General features: G+C 43.9%; 1 protein-coding gene across 4 annotated transcripts in view; it reads right to left on the bottom strand.

The window, feature by feature from the left end:
- Window positions 1-310: 310 nt before the first annotated feature.
- The window catches only part of KCTD20 (potassium channel tetramerization domain containing 20), a 30058-nt gene continuing 10772 nt past the window's right edge, over window positions 311-19596 (bottom strand). For 3 of the 4 annotated variants that reach the window (XM_075442939.1, XM_075442937.1, XM_075442938.1), the window contains 7 exons: window positions 8564-8763; window positions 7569-7842; window positions 6575-6677; window positions 5933-6053; window positions 4794-4991; window positions 4187-4297; window positions 311-3605 (listed from right to left, as the gene is read on the bottom strand). In XM_075442939.1, coding sequence (XP_075299054.1) covers window positions 3313-3605; window positions 4187-4297; window positions 4794-4991; window positions 5933-6053; window positions 6575-6677; window positions 7569-7842; window positions 8564-8714 — 1251 coding nt within the window. In that variant the 5' untranslated portion in view covers window positions 8715-8763 and the 3' untranslated portion in view covers window positions 311-3312. Of the gene's footprint in view, window positions 3606-4186; window positions 4298-4793; window positions 4992-5932; window positions 6054-6574; window positions 6678-7568; window positions 7843-8563; window positions 8764-18160; window positions 18247-19596 lie in introns of those variants that run through there. The other variant, XM_075442936.1, reaches the window with a different exon arrangement.

Here is a 19596-nt window from a genome sequence, read left to right as displayed (position 1 = left end):
TTACAGATGCTGCATAGCTTGTGGGTTAAGTAGTGTTGTGTCATACCTGTGCTATGTGCTGTGTTTGGAACATCACTGTCGTGAGTTGGTAAATGTCGAGGTCCTCTCAGCACAAGTTGTAGTAACACTTCTGTGCAGCCACTGCACAAGGTCCCTGCCAAATCAAAGAGGCTCTGTCTGATGTGAAATTACTCCTGGCTTTGGGGTCACTTACTTTCTGAAGCAAGGAAACAAAACCTGGCAACCTGTCCCCTGCCCACTCATCTACTCCACATTTAAAACAGTTTTAAAAAGAGCCAAACAAGCCATATATAATTTATACTTTAATACAGAAAAGAAACCGTACATCTGTAGCTCATACACACGACAGGTAACAACACTTCAGTATATCTAGAGTAAGACAAAACTTGACCTTGTACCTGAATAGTAGGTGACCAAGAGAGGAGGAAAAGCAAATGCACACTCTTTCTGTTTCATTTAGTGTTCCAATGGGACTCTACTAAAAAAAAATTAAATCCAAAATTCATCTTTAATTACTTGGGAAAGCCAATCAAGTACAGTGGCTTTTTAGAGTGACAAAAACTGCATGGAAGTCACAAAAGCTGGATACCTCCATCCCAAGCAGAAGGTCCAAATTGATCACCCAGATACCAACAAGTCCCTGCAAGGCATTGACACTCTAACCCTCAGGCAACGGCCTGCTGCAGTTGGATGCCTAGGGCCACTATTTCTAATAAACTGGCTGAATCCTTCAGGCGGCCTAGCTGACACTTGGCTCATGGACAGACACCGGCAGGATGTGTTTAGGCTGAATATGGTACTTAGCTCTCAGATCCCATAAGGTGCTGTCGATGTCAGATGCTCGGCATCTGATGTCTTGACACAGTCCTGTAGGGTAGCGCTCAAGAACATGCACGGTTCAAGTCCTTAGAACAGAACCTGTGTAAACTCCAATTCCAAGTCAGCCGGTCAATACCAATACCTATTTATGTAAAACTTGCACTGCTGTAAAAATAAATACACACAAAAAAGCCCCACAGAGCCTGGGGGAAGCTCCATCATTGCTGGGCATGTAGTCTCACCAGTGCCTTTACCTGACTTGTGGGAACAGCTTGTTACCAAGGCAGGTAATGGGTTTGGTCTGGCCCTTAACTGTAACGTTAATGGTCCATATGTCTTCCTTTCTCTACTACAAAAATAGAAATTCATCTAGAGCGATAATGGAAAGGGACTGCACACCACCTCTGTGCAGATACTGAAGGACACTTCTCTGTACTGATCCGGTGACACACAGGGAAGAATTTTGAAAAGCAGTCAGGTGGACCTGGGCATCTGAACCCCTGGGACTCCCAGGAGGTCCTGAAGTGCTTTTGGAAATCTTCCCATAGGCACTTATAAAAAGAAGAAATCTCTTTGCTACACTTAGGAAAGAAGCTAAGAACAGAAACACTGCAAAGCATGGAACCTGTATCCATACAAATTGGGAATAAATATATCAGCAAGTATATGCCTTGGCAGAGATTTTGTTACTTGTAACTAAAATGACACGCACAAGCCTTCAGGAAAATCTGTACTTGGTATCGTCATGTTACTCAAAAAACCAGACATCCTTAGCAGCAAACAGTAACAGCAATCTTCAGTGCTAAGTCTACCATTCACTTTGCAGATAGAGAAAAATAAAAAAATTGCTTGACAACCCTGACAACAGAAGATTAAACCTTGTAAGGGCAGACCGATACCTACCTCTATTTTGCCCAGTGTGACAAGGTAACTCAATGCGTAGGCGGTACTGGTTTCAACAGCAGTCGATTGCAAGAACAGACCTGAACTTAACTTTGCAAGAGAGCTCTCTCCCTCTCTCTCTTTCTTTTTGAATGGTTTCGTATTTTCTTTGCACCAGCACCATGTTTAAGTACTCCGCTTTGGGTACGTAAAACCTCTCCACAGCCATCAGAAATGATGGTTTTGTAAGGCAGGCCTGCTCTGGTTGATGTGCAGCTCAGTTGTGGCAGTACTGAACTCACTGTGTGCTAATCGGGGGGTTAACGAGCCTACAGGAAAATCCACGCTGCAGGAACAGGACCAGCTAGGCTCTAATACAACTAACTGAGCTAAACCAGCCCGCAGTGCGTCTATACTTACAGTCACAGCTTTATTTGCCCTGAATCCAAAAGGAACAGAGCCTTAACCACAGACTGGGATAATATATTCAGAGCAGCAAAGGAGAGGTGTTCCTAGGTACGTGTATTTTTCTCTGCGGAAGGCTGGTTTACTATTGGTATTTCTTACCTGCCTGACAGCAAAATGGTCGTCAGCTCCAAACCAGGAAGAAAGCAGCTGGCCTTTTAAAGGTGCAACAGCACAGTGCTCCTTGGAGAGTCCACAGCAATTCTGACTGCCTAAGGTTGATGAGACCAAGGATTTTACTCAGGTAGTAAATGGTCTGTAGTGGGAGCTCCTCTACTGTGGTTTTTTTTTTTTGTCTTAGCAAAGGGATGGAGGAGACAAATGAAAGTCTTTAGCATGCACAGTCACCTCTAGAAAGCTTCTTACATCTATTAGGCTACTAAACAGATTTACTTTCTTGGTAAAATATCAACTACAGTCTTTTCTTTCTGGCTTCTTCCTTCAGCATGATCCACTTGTTTTACTGAACTTAACAGACAACATCCCTAAAACAGTGATTCCATCTTACGGAGAAGTATATATGGGAAATTCCCATGAACAGGCATCTGCTTCCTAAGCAGCTAGTTCATCCTTCCCTAGAACAGCAGTACAACACGCTGGATGCAAAGCCAGGTGGCAGTGTAAACAGGTTCCTCCACACTCAGGATTCTGCTGTCACAACTGTGCTACATTTCTGCTGGCTGATGAAAGAGTATCATCTGTCCTGCTTTGATGTTCGGTCCTTTATAACTGATTATCACAAAAGCAAAGCTAAGTGCCCAATGGTAAAGGAAAGCTTTGTCTTGACAGGCCCAGAATTTCCTCTCTCAAGTCAAACAAGACGTTTCTAAATACTTCTGCTCCTCTTTTAGAAGTTTAGGTAAAATATTCAGCACCCACCAATCTGGAAGCCTTTGTAGTAGAAACAAACAGCATAATTTCTTTTTGTCTGAGGAGATGTTGCTTTTGATTGCACAATTAGACAATGGATTGTGCCTCTTTATTAACATGCTTGAAATATGACAATGTAGTAAGAGCATGAAGGAGGATAAAGCACCTTGTAGGAGTCTGTGTTCCATCACCTTTGGCAAAACTATGCCGAGACTTTCCCACGTCAAGCAGGACTATCCACGCCCTGAGCCACGACTAATCTGGTAGATCGTTAACCGCCATTTGGGAGAATGGTGCGTTTAGCCTGTCGAGTTCATCTACTTGTGGGGGGTGATGCATTATAACCTCATGGTCCTCTAAAACATCATCACCCACAGTGACTAGGTTTGTTAGAGATTTGCTCCGAACACACTGGAAATCAACATGACGGCTTTTGCCTTCTTCCTTTTCCCATGACATCTGGATGAACGGCCGTTGAACGTAGTTGTAGATCACTTCTGACCGGCCACCAGGCCTCCTCTTCACCTTCTCCTTACAGGTGGGATATCCTGAAAACACAGACAGCCCGTCAGTTGCACTATGCACCTTTGCCTTGCACAGAGGGACAACGGGATCCCAGAAGCAGAGCCAGGCAGGAGCGGTTATGGGGGCAAGAGGGACTTAGCAGACAAATGATCACATTCCACATTATTGGCTTGCTTGCTTTTCCCCTGAAAAGACAATGCGGTATTGTGTGTAGTCATACGATCAATGGCTGCACAGTGGTGAACAACCACAGCTACTATAAATAGAAGACAGTCTCCCAGGACAGAGCACAGCGTTCTCTAAGCTCCCTATGGGAATGCCTGGATCAGCACGTGGAAGTGTCTGACTCCTGTTTCCTGTTTACTCGGTCCTGAAGAGACAAGGCTTGCTGGTACATGCTATGTATATCTCATTTTTCCCTTAACTTTTAAGCCTCCTGGCCAATTTCAGTGTAACATGATAGAGGTGAAGGAAGATTCATGAAAATAAATGCTTGGTAAAACACAGAGCAAAACAGTAGATGCCTGGAGTCCAGAGGAAACCAGGCTTTACTGACTCTGGAGTCACCTGTTTTAGAATTTCTTTTGTTGAAGAACTATTTTACCTTCAATGCCAATCCGAATGTTTTTCAGTCCCCGTTCCTTTAATACAGCTTTTGCAACATCGCGGTTCTCAATGTACTTGAAGAATCTGTACAGCTTGGAACTGTAAAGGACTTGAGAAACAAAAAGAGTGATTAGAATCTACAAGGAGGGACCTTCTCCCTGTTTTTGACATGCTCAGCTGTGGGGGTGCCAAAAACCAGGTCTGGTTTCCAAGAACTACTTCAGGTGCCTGTTCTCATCACCGGGATTAGCTGCACTTCGTTGGTGAGAGGGTAGTGACAGACATTGCAGTCTGAATAGAACAGGTGGTGATGGGTGTGTAAAGCAGAATATTCACTCACTAGAGAGCCAGGAAAAGGCTGAGGGGGAGGTGGCAAACAAAAGGAAAAGATGCACTGAGTGCTGTCATTACCAATACAGGCAGTCAGACCAAAGCTCTGCCTCTAGCAGCAGCCAGTTCAGAAGGAACGTACAAAACAGGACTCCATGTGCCAGCATCTCTGCTGGGAGGAAGACTGCTGTTTGGGCAACAGGTCCTTTCCTTATGGCCAGATGTCTGGGCGCGCGCTGAACACAGAGCCAGGACACCCAGTGCAAAGCCCTTACTTTGTGAGTACTCCTCTCCCATTGGAGGTGGATGATCTTCATCCCAGTCCACAGTGTCTTCATCTGTCAGCACGACAATGTGGCATTCACGTTCCCCTTTCCTGGCGCTATCCACCATTATGGGCAGAATTAGCTCCTCCAGGTAGCTGTCAAACTGCTTGTGAGCACCATCGTTGGAGAGCTCGTGTAACAGAGCACCTAACGAGACATGCATCATATGATGAGCTTTTTTACACAGTATGAAAATATGTTTCAGCTCTACACTTTCCAGACACATTCAAGAGCACAGCCTGCATTCTTCTTTAGGCAAACTCCTTAACATATGTTCAGACGCATCAACAGTCTCCAGCTCCAGAACTGGCAAAATCAGATATATGAGACTGTATTTCGAATGGGAGCAAATTACACTGTAGAACCATTACATTACCATTAAAAAACCACCAAGGTCCAATCAATATAACAAAACAGTTATAGACTGAATAATTAATCCATTATGATACTTAACTTGAACTTGCACCAACAACCTTTGCCCTTGAAAGCACATTTTGTGACAACAGGGTAGCAAACTCCACTGAAGCCCTGTGCTATGATACCATATGGCCCATTTCAGTATAGTACCTTTCACAGATTTGCCTACGTTAAAAGTACTTGTTTTTGCCAGCATACCCACCAAAAAGCTGCTCCCAGTCAGATCCCTTCATGACTGGCAACTCTCTACTACTTCCCAACTTTGGTGTCTTCGGTTCCTGCTCTGCCCATCATCTGCCAGCTTAAATTATTCACAATTCTCTGGTACATTTTAGACAGGAGCTCTAACTCTGCTTTTAGCCTTCATTTTGTTTGACTGCAACAGCAAGCTCTTCTTTTCAGCCTCTGTTACAAGAGAAGACTACCATATTTACAATTTCAATCTGCTTTTTTCGAGCAACGTGTCTGCATTCTGCAGGGTTCAATCACTTCACTTTGGACTGATGCAGCAAAAAAGGAAGCTGTTTAAATGCAACGCACACGAGTCCTAGAGGAGGTGATACCTTCATGCTTCAGCTAAAGCACATGGTTAAGAACTGCACCGAATCAGGATCAGAGTGCTCAACACCACGCAGATGATCTCCTAAGAGCTGATTTCTCTCCATACTTACTTAAATCTTGACATTTGATTGTGTTGAAATCAAAGTTTATACAGAGGTAATCACATGTGTCTCGAAGGTCTGGGATGGAAATTCCATCAGGGCAGTTAATGATTCCAGTTTTGTAATAATCCTGTAAATAAAAGGAGAGTTTTTGGAGAGAAAAATTAATTACAGCTTGGACTCTGATAATTTTTAATGAGTTCTTTGTTTTGTTCACCAACATTTGACAGTTACAGAGGCTATATATAGTTCTGTGGATAGCAGAAACAGCCCTGCTTGTCCAAGAATCTACGGCTCTCTGCAGATCCTCTTGGGTCTGATAAACTGTGAGCTCCAGTTAAAATGTTTCCCATGGCACAGGGTTTCATAACATCTCATAGGCAACATGCATTTATATGCAACCACGAGGTCAGGACACAGCTCAGGAACTACAATGGCATGACACAAGCAAGGTAAAAGGCAACACGAGCAAACATCTGAAATGATGACTCATACCAAAGTCTATTCTATATAATTTTTTTTTTAAAATCACAATGCAAAAGGGTAATAAAAGAATATGTCCCAGGGGGTGTGCAGCTGCCTGGGAGATGGCTCAGTCTTGCACATGTGACAAACAGATTGGGTTTTTTCAATCTGCAAACATCTCCTTACCAGCACAGTCCGGAACACAGCTGAGCTAATTCCTTCTGCGATTTCATATTCTCCCTTTTCATTTGGCCTGGTGAAATTATATTCTCTTCCTGGTCCAAACATCCTGAACAGATAAAAATCTATGTAAGTGCACAAGAATATTTATATGTATTAATCCTAGAGACCAACAGGTGCACTGAGGTTAAACAAAACCAGCAGTGACAAGTATATACAGTAACTTGAAACCTAAACTCAAGTCTTTTACATAGTAAACACAGCGCAAGAGCTGTCTCCGCTAAGTCCTCCTATAGCTGGACTCTGTCGCTGTAACTACACTGCATTGTATGGAACAAGTCACAGCTCAGAGGAAGAGACCATTCAACCCTGGGCCGGACAATACCCTGGCAATAAAGCGCTTTCACTGAGGCTATGCAAGATAACCGTCGCATGCCTCGATCCCTTGTTTTACACAATGACCTGTGCAAGGGTCAGTAACCCAACAGAACCTGGCTCCCTTTGGTCAGAGGTGGGTGTAAGCGCTGGCAATACAGAAAATGAGTGCTTCTTGTTACATCAGTAGGCTCCAACCTTTAAGCCATGCTACAAAGGGCTGAGTAACTTCTCTTTTGGGAGAGTATCAAAAGATAACAGCAGGAGAGGAATGGAGCATTATCATTTTCCCCACTCTGGAAAGGAAGTTATCAGCTGTGAACAGATGTACAACTTATAAACAAGGCAAACACTTGGGGAGAAGCGAAAAGCAGACCACGTCTAGCTGAAAGTGCACACTTTGAAGAAAGTGGACTGATAGAAGAATGGTATCTAGAGAACCACCAACTCTCTCTATGCATGGTCATGTCTTCAAGGCTTCACTCACAGCCAAGTTCTGAATGAGGTCAACCTCGCTTTGCTTGTGTGTACTGATGAGATCACAAAGTAAACATTAGGGGTTTGTTCCATTTTAGCAAACATTTGACCCTCTTCAGGTACTCTGAAAATGGTGGAAATCACCCACCTTCCCAGCATAGTATCAGGGTGAGCAGTGAAAATCTGTGGATTTACTGCAAAGCGAGTGCCATCCACCACAAGCGTCACTTTCTCTGGAGCCACTGTTTGTGAATTGATGCTTGAAGACAAAGCACAGCATCCATGGCGTTCCTGGGTATTAAAATATTCTGACTGTCTCTTACTTCCGTCTTGGAAATGACAGTTGTGTGTGTCTTCAGAAGCAGACAGCATGCTGTTGATCTGGGGACTTACTGGACAAGCAGTGTGTCGGCATTCAGAATCTAATCCCGAGAGAGACAAATGAATACTGCAAGGGTAAGGTATCATTTACTGAAAAACATCATCTCATAGTAACATTTCCTACTGTGATAAGAAAACTGAGTCATACAGTAACAAAGGATGTCAATATACATAACTATCAGAGTAATGCTATATGACATAAAACTAGGCTGCATTTTCAAATTGAGCCAGCAGTTGGATTTTGGATAAAAAAATTTCCCAGTGAACCATGATGCTTAAATACTCCTTGTTAAAGCAAGATGGATTCAGTGAGTAAAGAGCAGGAAGCATAGGAATTAAACAAGGCCAGAAATACAGAGACACAGACACCGAGTGCTGCTACTCTCACAGGAACGCTGGAGCAGAAGCACACAGCACACTATCGGCGGTTTAAGCCAGCAGTGTTTGATGCCTGGTCCACGGTGGGCACGCAGCTCATCAGGACTGCCCGCCACTTTCAGTTCATCTGTTCAGGGACAACCTCAGAAAGAGCTGCAAGTTGGCCAGCATGTGATGATCTTACCAAGACAGCAAGATCCTAAACACTGCTGTGGATCTTTGTCCTTAGACCAGCCTGGCAAAGGCAGGGTACGCACATTCTGCACTCCCCAGTGCAAACTGCCTTGGGATACTGGAATTTTTCCAGAACATAACACCCCTCCAAAAAAACAACAAAAAAAATCTCCCTTAAAGACTACTATAAGGTAAAGACATTATCCTTACCCTCAGTCCTGGGAACTGCAGCAGGGTTGTGACCTCCTAGCACCACGTTACTTTCTTCTGACTCATGGACCGCTACAGTTGTGTTTTCCACAGAGCAACTGGAGTCCGGACTTCTTGACCAGCCTGTCCCACCAGCACAGTTAACATTCATGCTGGGTCTCCGTGATGTGAGGAGTTGGCTGCGTTTCCTAAGAGAAGAGCTAGGAGAGAAAATACAAGGCGGTTAGTTTTGGAAGAAACTCCCAAGCAATGGAGCTCAAATCCCTGTATCTGGTACCACAAGCAAAGTCCATCAGGCTCACAAGGCATTTCTTCAGATACTTAATTGTGTTTGAGAGGCTTATGATGCTAGTTTATGCTCCTACACTTACCTAGAAAGAGGGGGAAAAAAAAGGTATTAAAATAACCAGGGGTGTATTTCATCTATAAAACTTTGCTTTTTTTAAAAGTCAGTCAGTCTAAAGTCACTGATGTCTTTAGATCACATGTGTGTTCCTGCAAACACCTTCGTAGCAATTGCCTGACCTCCAGTCCACCAGCGCCCTTTGAAAATGCCTACATACCTCTTGATCCCCAGCACTGGCTCTGTAACATGGCCATAGCCCGAAATGCAACGTTTTCCCAGTTAACAGCTCGGGCATTGCCTCTTAACCACTCTGAGGTTTGACTAGCAGGTTCCCTGCTCCCAGTCATTGCTTTTTTTTGGTCTTCCTTCTTCTTGATTAATCACCCTCCCGTCATGTAGTGCTCACTCCAGTATTTAACCCAATGCAGTCCTACAACAAACACTCGTATCGCATAGAACAGCCATGACTGCAGCAGCCTTACATCCCTCGTATCCTAGCTCAGCCCGACACACACGATGCTTTAACCAACGCTATTCAAATCTTTAATGTCCTTCCAGCATATGCAGAGAGGCATCTTCCATTTTTGCTGTTTGGCCACTTTACTCTTAAGTGCAATTATTCTTCTTCCCTGTTCCTATCTTTAAGGCCAGTTTCGCCCCTTTGTATCTCCTAACAGATCTCTTTTGCTGTCTCTTTCCCTCATTCTCTCTTCAGCATTTATTTTGTCCTGCTATTGCCTTGGACAAGAAACAGATCTCTTTTCTTGGCTTGAAGTGTTTTCCTTTCACTCTCTCCAACATAAAACACCAATTTCCTCATTAATGAATTTTCCCAGTTTCTCCCCTGCAGAACAATTGTCCTCTGTCTTTTTCTTGGCTGAATTAAGACTCCAGGGCCTGCGGGTGGCATCTATAAAGCACGGCAGAACACTGACATGGCTAGATACAAACCAAATAAAACACAGCGCTAATAAAACAACAAAATGCCAAATAAGAGTTGGCAAGTTTTCTGGTGAGGACCTGCTGAGGGTGAAGGTCTTAATGAGCAGTTCAGTGGTGGGTTTCAAGCCCATCGTTACTGGCAGCCAGTGTAAGCATTTCATTCTTAATTAGAAATTTAAAAAAGGAATAACAATTCCTTCCTCTTGTTCTGTAAAATCAATACTAAATTGCCAGCATTATTATATCTGCATATTTTTAGAAAATCTGTTGCTTACGCATCATGTGATATTCATCAGAAGAAAGATTTTTGGCAACAGCAAAACCATGTGAAAAGCTACTGTATTCTTTCTTTTTTTAAAGGCACTGGCTGGTAGGAACAGCAATGCCAGCAGCCCACGAGGGTCACTTCCAGTTCCAGCACAGGTAACTGCACAGCGCATCACTACGCACCTCTCCTCTCCCCAGCCCCCAACGCTGGCTGGGGCCATCGTCACAGCCCCACAAAACCGCCTCTCCCGATGCTTCCCAGGCTCTTCCCCTCAGACCCAGTGCACCATGCCCTGGAGAGACCCCTCACCAGTCCCACCAGAAACCCAGCAGCCCCTGCAAATGCTGCCTTGCATTTGGTCACACACGAACACCCCAGTTCAAGAAAGATGAAGAGTTACTGGAGAGAGTCCATCAGAGGGCTACGAGGATGAGGAGGAGACTGGAGCATCTCTCCTACGAGGAGAGGCTGAGGGAGCTGGGCTTGTTCAGCCTGGAGAAGAGAAGGCTGAGAGGGGACCTTAGAAATGCCTCTAAAATCTGCAGGGTGGGTGTCAGGAGGATGGGGCCAAGCTCTTTCCAGTGGTGCCCAGCGACAGGACAAGGGGCAACGGGCACAAACTGAAGCAGAGGAAGCTCCAGCTGAAGATGAGGAAGAACTTCTTCCCTCTGAAGGTGACGGGGCCCTGGCCCAGGCTGCCCAGCGAGGCTGTGGAGTCTCCTTCTCTGGAGATATTCCAGCCCCGCCTGGCCGCGGTGCTGTGCAGCCTGCTCTGGGTGACCCTGATTGGGCAGGGGGTTGGGCTGGGTGACCCACAGAGGGCCATGCCAACCCCTGCCATGCCGGGATTCTGTGAACAAATCCACCCCCTTTTGCCTGAGCAAAGGGCAACACAAACTCCCCGTAAGCAAACCCGGGCCATCTTCTGCCCTCTTCTCTGGCGTGTCAGACCAGCAAAGAGGGAGTGGGCAAGGCCATCGGTCTGCTGGGCAGTGGGACGGGGGTGGGTGGCGTCCCCAGCACCCAAACGCAAGGTACCAACACACCAACAGCATGTGTGCTGCACTAACTGCCCCATGCAGGGCAAACTTACTGTCCCAGAAAGAGCTATATAAATGAGCAAACATAAAGAATATGCAGAAAAATGCCGTTTAAAGTAAACCCAAATATGCAAACCCACATACTGTACAACACCTTGGACAACAACAACAACAACCACAAAAGCCTTTATATCAATTCCAGAACTGACAATTTCAAACATAACAACAAAAATTCAACTGTCCCCCTATTTCATACAGTCTATTGTAATTATTGTGAGAAAATGGAGTTTTCCAGGCTGCAAACATTAAACTATTTATACAACTAATATTGTGGCTTCAAACACATTCACTGAATTCCAAACATTAGAATCATGCTATACTTTTTGACCAAAATGCTTTAAAATTTGGTAACTGCACAGAAAACCAAAACATATTTTTTAAAACTGCAGTTTGATTTACTTAGGCAAAAGTGTTTTGAGATGGGGAAAAAGATATCTTTGTCGAGGGGATACGGAATCATCTCAGGAAAGCCCTTAAGAGGAGTTGCTCCTGAGACACGCTGGGTGTCAGGGGGATCACAAACAACCTACCGGGCTGCGTCTCAGGAACTCTGCCCCCCCCCGCCCTCAACTTTTCTATATTGAAGCAAGCTCCCTAAAACCGAGACACTAACACACTCACCTGGGAACAGAATTTGCTCTGTGAGCTGACAGAACTCTACCAAGAAAACCCCATAAACATAAAGTTTACTTCCTAGGCCTCTTCCTTTCAAAAGTGCTCCATCGCTGCAGTTGTGCCAACAAGCTCCCTTGTGCTGCCTGAACAATCTCTTGATTATTTAATACATTACTTAACAGAGAGGAGAATTTAAGTACAGTCAGATCAATAAGCAGCTTACATTCAGACAAACAGCAGCTTTATCAAGGGACACTTACATTCCATAGCTTCACAAGAGGCCTGCCTTATAAGCCGTACTGATGTCAAATAGCACGGAATGCCTACAGATCGAATCTTCACAACAATCAGATGGGGTCTGATGAATGTTGCAGTTTCTGTTCTTCATCTTAAGCTCTGAATTAAATGCACGCACAGTTCAAGAGACCCTGCACACCATTCTGAAGAGTCCTCTACTACACATCTTGGAAACTGTCTATAGGACTATCATCAGAAGCACGGGAATTACAATACATGAATTTTCCCTCATCATTTCCCCCCCCTTTCTAAGCAGGATTTTTAGGAAAAAAAAGCCCAGCTGTTTAACACCTTTCCCCTCATTATTTTCTGTTACACTAAGTTTAGCACCAGTGAAAGGTGCTAAAAACTGCAGCGATGGGAAGATTCAGAAACAGATACTCTTCGCAAGCGTGGCGGCTCTTACAAGCATCAGCTCTGACTTTCCTCATGGAATCTACGGGAAGCCGAACGTTCAGCCTCGCTGATAATCCCACTCGGGCCAGGCTAATGGCATTTTCCTGCCTTCCGTCCCCTCTTGGCATGCCCAAATCCTGCACACTATGTGTCAGCAGGATTGAGGTAAATGAGTAAGGATTCTTTTAGCACACCTGGCTGGCACCATAAATATCCAAACTAGTCATTTAATGTGACAAATATATTACAATCACGCATACAGCCCAGTAGGGAAACGAGTACATAAAGACTTCAGACGGCCATACTCACACCCGACCAGCTTACAAATGTCGTGGCTTCCTTTCATGCCTAGGATCAAGGCGAAATACCCGTGGTGAGAATGAATACCTATAAATAATAATTAGCACTATTCATCTTCAAAGCTTTTTACAAATATTAACTGCTCATTGCTCCTAACAGCCCTGGGAAGCACTGCAGGGAAGTCTTTTATGAGAGAAAACAGGGACACAGAAAGAGACCTAATCTTCACGACCAGCCAGAGTACCAGGTCCACTAAGTGTTACGCTGACTTTCAGCACGTTCACTACTCCAGCTCCCTGGCTGTGCACCGGCCATTAACCCTGCGGTTCACAGGACAATACTAGCAGGTTACCATCTTCTTTTGAGGTCTGTTTCCATGCACGTTTCTACCCTCTGGTAAGCATAAATTGGCTGGTACCACAGAATTGATCTCGAGCAGCAAACAAGCACCCTGACTTCATAGCTCACTTCCCAGTAACTTGTTTGTGCGCTTGTGTACCAGGTGGGGCCCAGTCTGCAGAGGAGATGAGGATTCATAGCTCACGGACAGCTGGATTTTGGGAGCTGGCAACTCAGGAACATCAAAATCCCACAGCCATGTTCAGCACTGAAGATCAAAGAGAGATCTCCTAAATAGGTTGTGGATTTTTTTTTTTTTTTTAACAGGAAATCAGTCTCAGTCAAAAATCAAAATTCACCTCTGATTCCAGCCGTTGGTTTTGCCCAACTTGGGGCACACAAGGCCCTCCTCCCTCCAGAACACGACAGTGCTGAGAATGAGCTGTGCAACTGAATAAGCATCTCTGCTCTCCAAACCACGTGCTGATGGTCACAGTGAAGTCATCTGTATTTGAACTTGTTTAGAGCCAACACTTGTCAAGAGAAAAATATGGAAGTGACATTTTTTTTCTCCAAACACAAACTGAAAACAGAGTTTTATTTAGCAATGCATCTTTGGCACAAACAATTCATGCTACAAACCTTTTGCAGAGACAAAAAGGCTGATCCTTGTTCTATGTAATTCTTAAGAAAGAAGGAAGTTTACTGCAATGTAAAAAGTTTGGGATGATCTTCAGCACATTATTCTTCCCCACCCTAACGAATCTGAGGCACATCCATACCCACTTCCCAAGGTATACAGTTCTCACCCAGCTACTGGAAGGAGCTGAAAGGCTGAACCTGTACAGACCAACATAAACGGTGCACAGGTGAGGCGGGCAAAGAGAAACCCAAATTCAGTAACATGTCCAGCAGAGAAAGCCCATTTAGATGCAGGGCATTTTCTTAAGCAGTAGAAAAGCATCTCTACAGATCTGCTGGTTTCTAACTTTTTATTATATTAATTGTTCCCGATCCTTACTCTTGGGATATTTTTTTTTAAAGAGCCATTATAAAATAGCTTAGGTATCAAATCTGCAGGACTTCACAGAAACTTCAAAGAAAAATCATGAAAAGCTGAGCTGTCAAAATCCATTGAAGAGTAAAGCCCTTTACTGTAAAATCTGACATCTTATGCACTGCTTCATTGTCCTCTGCCATGTCAAGAAGGAAGTCATAAGAGTAAAAATAGTAGAAGTGAGTAACGTTACTTCACCACTCGGTTTGCGAATGGCAAAGAACAACCAGCACACCGAGTGAATCAGTTCGCAATCTTCCACTCTTCCTAAACCACAGCGTAACCACGATGACTTAAATAAAACTCCAAACAGCTCATTTTTAAGGTGACAACACTCCTCTAGATCTACCAAAACATTCCCATGTACAATTATTCTCAGAAATATGAGCAAGCAGGAAACATGCATATGCAGGGTGTGCCCGACCTACTTCTACAGTCTACTACTTTAGAACAAGATGTATTTCTAATACAATTGCACACCTTTCAAAAAACTTTAGCCTTGCTTTCATTTCTTAAAACACATCCTTGGAACATGCCAAAAGTTTCTCTAAACAGAAAAGTAGAAAAACAAATTAGTAATGATTGCATTCCTCCTCTGGAGAGAAACAGGGAAATTTCATGGGTTTAAGATAAACGACGAGAAGCATTTCCTGTACCTAAGGATTAGGGAATCAGTACAGGGTACGTCTAAACCACAGCTGGGAGTGCAGCCCAGAGACACCCAAGCCAGGAGAGATCCGCTGGCCAAGGCTTCGCTGTGCCGTACACAAGGTGTGGATTTGTCCCTTGGAGGCCCGCTGCAGCCTGGCTATATCCGTCCTGTACCATGCCGAGTCCATAAACCTGGCCTCTCTCGTGTAGTGCTCACCGTCACGCTCATCTTCGCTCGTCTGGGCTGCTCTTCTGCCCCCTACACATTTCTAAAATTTGGTTAAGTTAAAAAGCAGCAATCAAACTTGCTAGGAAAAAAACACTACATTGGCAAGTAGGCAGCCATCTAACTTTGTAATTTTCAGAAAAACTATTTCCTTTTGATCATCAGACACATACTTTCCCAGACAGAGGGAGGAAGAGGAAAAAAAACAACACACTGCTTGTCAGTTCAGCGGCAATAAAAGTGTTCCAGTCGCAGGGAAGCGTTCCAGAGGGCTGTGCAGAATGAGAGTAATCCAACCATTAGAAAGAAAGGCAAAAAGTAAAACTTTGTGCTCTATCAAAGACTGAGAACATATCTGGGGTCTCATTCTGTAAATATGAAGGAAATCCACTGAAAACAGCAGGTTTGGGTTTGCATGAATGAGACTGGAGTCAAACCCTAGGAATTCTGGTCCCACCTTCTGTTCATTCCCACACCTGTAACTTGGGAGTTAAAAACTTTCATTTTAAAAAAATGGAATGGAGAAAGTCTGGAAAGGAAACAAAACAGAAGGGCACTGGAAAAAAACCTGCCAGGCTGTGCCTGTTCTAGTCTCGACAGAGCTTCCCATCTTACGCTCTGCTTCGTTCCCTTCTGCGTTCCCAGTAAGAGGAAAACACAGCCCCATTAGGAAATTGGAATAGACAAACTAAGTATAAAACCAGACTATTCAAACACGTGTTAATTGTATAAAACTCATCTAGGGTCTATAATGCAAGAAGCTGTCTGTCCTTTTACAAGCTGCCTGGAGTAAACACAAGCCTATCCATTCTTTACCTACTCAAAAATAAAGGCGAGTGACGGACCCACATTGCCCAGTTTTTACAGTAGAAGAAAGGCACTTCTAAAGCAATGACACATCTTGCTTTTAAATCCTACTCCCTGCTTTCAGCCAAATTCTGCAGCCTTTAAGCATCTTCATATTCAGAGGGTCTCTCAGTCATGGTGGTTTGTTGGTTTTTAAATAATTTTTTCAGTTTTCAAGTACAAATGTGGTTCATCACTATCTCTCTTCTAAGTGTAAGACTCATCTAGGAGACCAGTTTTTATCCTCTTGTAGAAGGTGAAGAGCCAAGTGTGAAGTCTCACGTAAGCAGGGAAGCAGCGTCGCCAGGCTGCCCTGGGCAAGTGCACCTTCTCGGCCGAGGGTCTGAGCCCCAGGCTCTGCCCTGTGTGGCTGAACCAGACCGAAGCGATGCTCAAGGCAACAGGAGACCTGGCAGGCCGGAGGCTGGCCACTCGCTGGCACCCATAGATATCTGCCTGTACCACAGGAGCACAGCATGGAAGTGCATTCACCTAAACTGCATCAGATAGCATGTTAAAGGCTCCAGGTGGATTTTCTTTCTCATACCTACTAATGATCCTCGCTTCGTTTTCTGCTATAGACACAAACATCTCCACACAATAAAAGGGTGATTTATAGGCTGAACTAGCACAGGCACATTACAAAAGGTTTTTCCCTTGTTATGAAATAACTATCAATATACACAGGATTCATTTTCCATCTGGCTTTGAAATATAGATGGAAAATAATGTCCAGCAGGATTGATGCAATGCAGGACAGCCTGCAAATTCTGGCAAGAGACAGCAAGAGGCTGATGAAATGCTTGATTGTTTTCTCCTATTCTGTGCATAGTGCTCCACTGTTAGCAAAGTTTACAGACTTACTCGTCTACTTGAGTCTTCACAAAAATCCACTGTTTCTACAAACGCAATTCAAAACGACAGTCTGCAATATGGTTTTAATGGTTTAACACTGCACATCCACACCTTGATTTAGGGCCCATGGTTCACCCGGCTCTTCCGTAACGGCCAGCGCCCGATTTCTGCACTAAAAGCTCGCATCGTTGCTGATGGTACTGACCCACATCAGTGCCCCACACTGACAGCATCATTTCTTTTGCCAGCCTATAATCACGAAGGCTACCACATGCAGAAAGCTCACTGAGATTTATTAACTTCAAGTAACCTATTACAGGCTTTTCCAAAATAGGAAAGTTATACTGTGGCAGCCTCATCAACTGGAATAGATGAACTCCATCCAATAATGTCCTACCACTGGGTGTCTCAGAAGGGAACAAAATTTCTGAATAAGGCAACAGGTTAATGCTTTGCGAACGCTATTTCCCTTCCTGTGAGGCACAAGGTACTAGTGTTTAAAGAGCCTTTATAGGCTGCTTGGTTGTGCTATTTCCACTATCACACCACTGGGCTTAAGACAGTCATGAAAAATTACAGTTCTTACATTTGATCCTTGTAAAGAGCTTAACACTACAGTAATGACAGCTTTGCTAGTGCTATCTGATTAAATTCAGTCAGCAATTTAAATAAAGCTGGCCACACCAATACAGAATATATACCTCCTTTCTAGGCAGAAGGATGGAGTATACAGATCTGACCAGGGTAAAGGGAAAAACCCTGATGAAAGATGAGCTCTTGCAAATACAAGCAGGATCATCTTCTCTACAGACAGAAGAAACAAATGTTCCCCTACTAAAATACAGAGCTAAATAGAGTTTTAAGCCAGGTGACACCTATGACTTACACTGTCTTCAACTGTGTTAGATTAAACTCCAGATACTTACGTAAAAATCTTCAACAAAAGCAATAGCAGCAGACAAAGAGTTTTGCCCTGTACTCTCCGTTCCATCACTTTCTACAAAACTACTTACAAAGCTTTCAGAAAAAAGCCCATGTTTTAACAAAGCATAAGAGCAAGACCTACCTTGAGATTTTAAAATGTTATTTTCTTTCTCAATTTTTCTTCCTAGGCAGTTAAATCTAACTTAGTTTCCAATTCACACCAATTCCTACACCTACACTACAAGTCAAGCTTCTCTATTATAAGCAACACAATAAAGTGTAAGGACAACAGTAATTCTGAGAAGGCTCTGACACCAAATCCGAAGTACCTGCAGCGATCTGAACTTCCAAATAATCCCCCACGCTTCCTACTGTAACTCTGGAGCAAACCCTCTGCCAAGCACCCCCTCTCAAACAACACAGCTCCTTACTTACTGGCGGCTCATATGTTCTCAGCGCTACCAGCACCAATATCCTGAAATCCTTCTTTAACAGAGGGAAGCACTAAGTCACGGCAAAGCTTCAGAGTTTAAACTGTTTGTGCAGCTATGGTCACTCCCCCAAACCCCAGATGTCTGATTCATGTAAATATTTCAGTTTAAAAGTCCCACCCCCCCACGTTGATTCATGAAAAGTCTGAATATAAAAATCTGTATGACAACAGACAGCTTTATTTTCAGCCTCCTAATTTCAGGAAAATCTTTCCCTGGATTCCTGGTTCAGCTTGTTTTTGCAGTAATTGCGTGGCAGAAAATGCACAGTTTCATTGAACCCTTGATGCCTTATGCTTACATACACTCCTGCTGCTCACCTGCCACACACCCCTTACACAGAAAGGAATTAACTACCAGAATTTCTGAATACATACATAATTATGTGCACACAGATTCCCAAGTCGAGAAGACCTCGGACTTGGGCCCAAACAAATTTACAGTAACTGAGGATAAAGTGAGTTATTTTGCTATGTCAACGCCCACAAGATGCATTGCTAATGAGCCCCAATAAAAAGCACCACCTTCTCTTGGCGCTCACGTGCCCACGGACAGCACTGCAGAGGCATTACACATTCCTGTCACCTGCAAATGTGACCCTCGATCAGTTCCAGTATCAGTCTACTCTGTTGTTCTTAATGCTTTCCCCTAAGATATATCTGGCTTGCTCAGAGACGGCTACAAACACATTTTCACAGAAGTAAATATATCGCATATCATCAATAATACATAATTTTTAATGCAAATGGAACCCGAGGTAGGAAACTGTTTTTATCCTGACTCATGCCAACGATAAAGCATGTGTGTGTACTGACAAGTTTTAAAGTCTGATCATTGCATAGCACCTGATTCATGAAAGATGCCTTAAGAGATACCTTACTTAAAAACAAACTAATCAATCCAACACAATAAAAACATGTTGTCACTAATTGACTAACTCACTCATGTTTGTACTGTACATACGCACAACATATTGCAAGTACTGTTATTACATTGGTTTGGGGGCAAGCTTTTAATTCTTTGGTGCCCAATTATTACCTAGTCTGTCCAGATACAGGTGCAAGAAAGCACCTGTAGCCTGTTAAGCAGGTTGGGGGGATGAAAAGCAAGAGCAACAGCCTCTGATCACTAATATCGTCCCACACAGGGTGAGGCAGGCTACCATCATTCAGGCCCATAAAAATCCACACAGAGCACACGATGCTCGAGAGCAGGGCAGCTTGTTGCACTTTCAAAACATGCAGTACAGCGTTCACCCCAAAAATCAGCAAGAAGAGAGCAGGGTACAAATTAACAGTTCAGCTCACAACGGAGGGGCTGAACACGCCATAACCCCCTCCTGCCTCCTCCACCACAGCAGCCTCAGGAGAGCCAGCAGCC

Source organism: Opisthocomus hoazin, chromosome 25, assembly GCF_030867145.1.
Source record: "Opisthocomus hoazin isolate bOpiHoa1 chromosome 25, bOpiHoa1.hap1, whole genome shotgun sequence".
Classification (NCBI taxonomy): domain Eukaryota; kingdom Metazoa; phylum Chordata; class Aves; order Opisthocomiformes; family Opisthocomidae; genus Opisthocomus; species Opisthocomus hoazin.
This window is presented reverse-complemented; position numbering and strand designations above follow the sequence as displayed.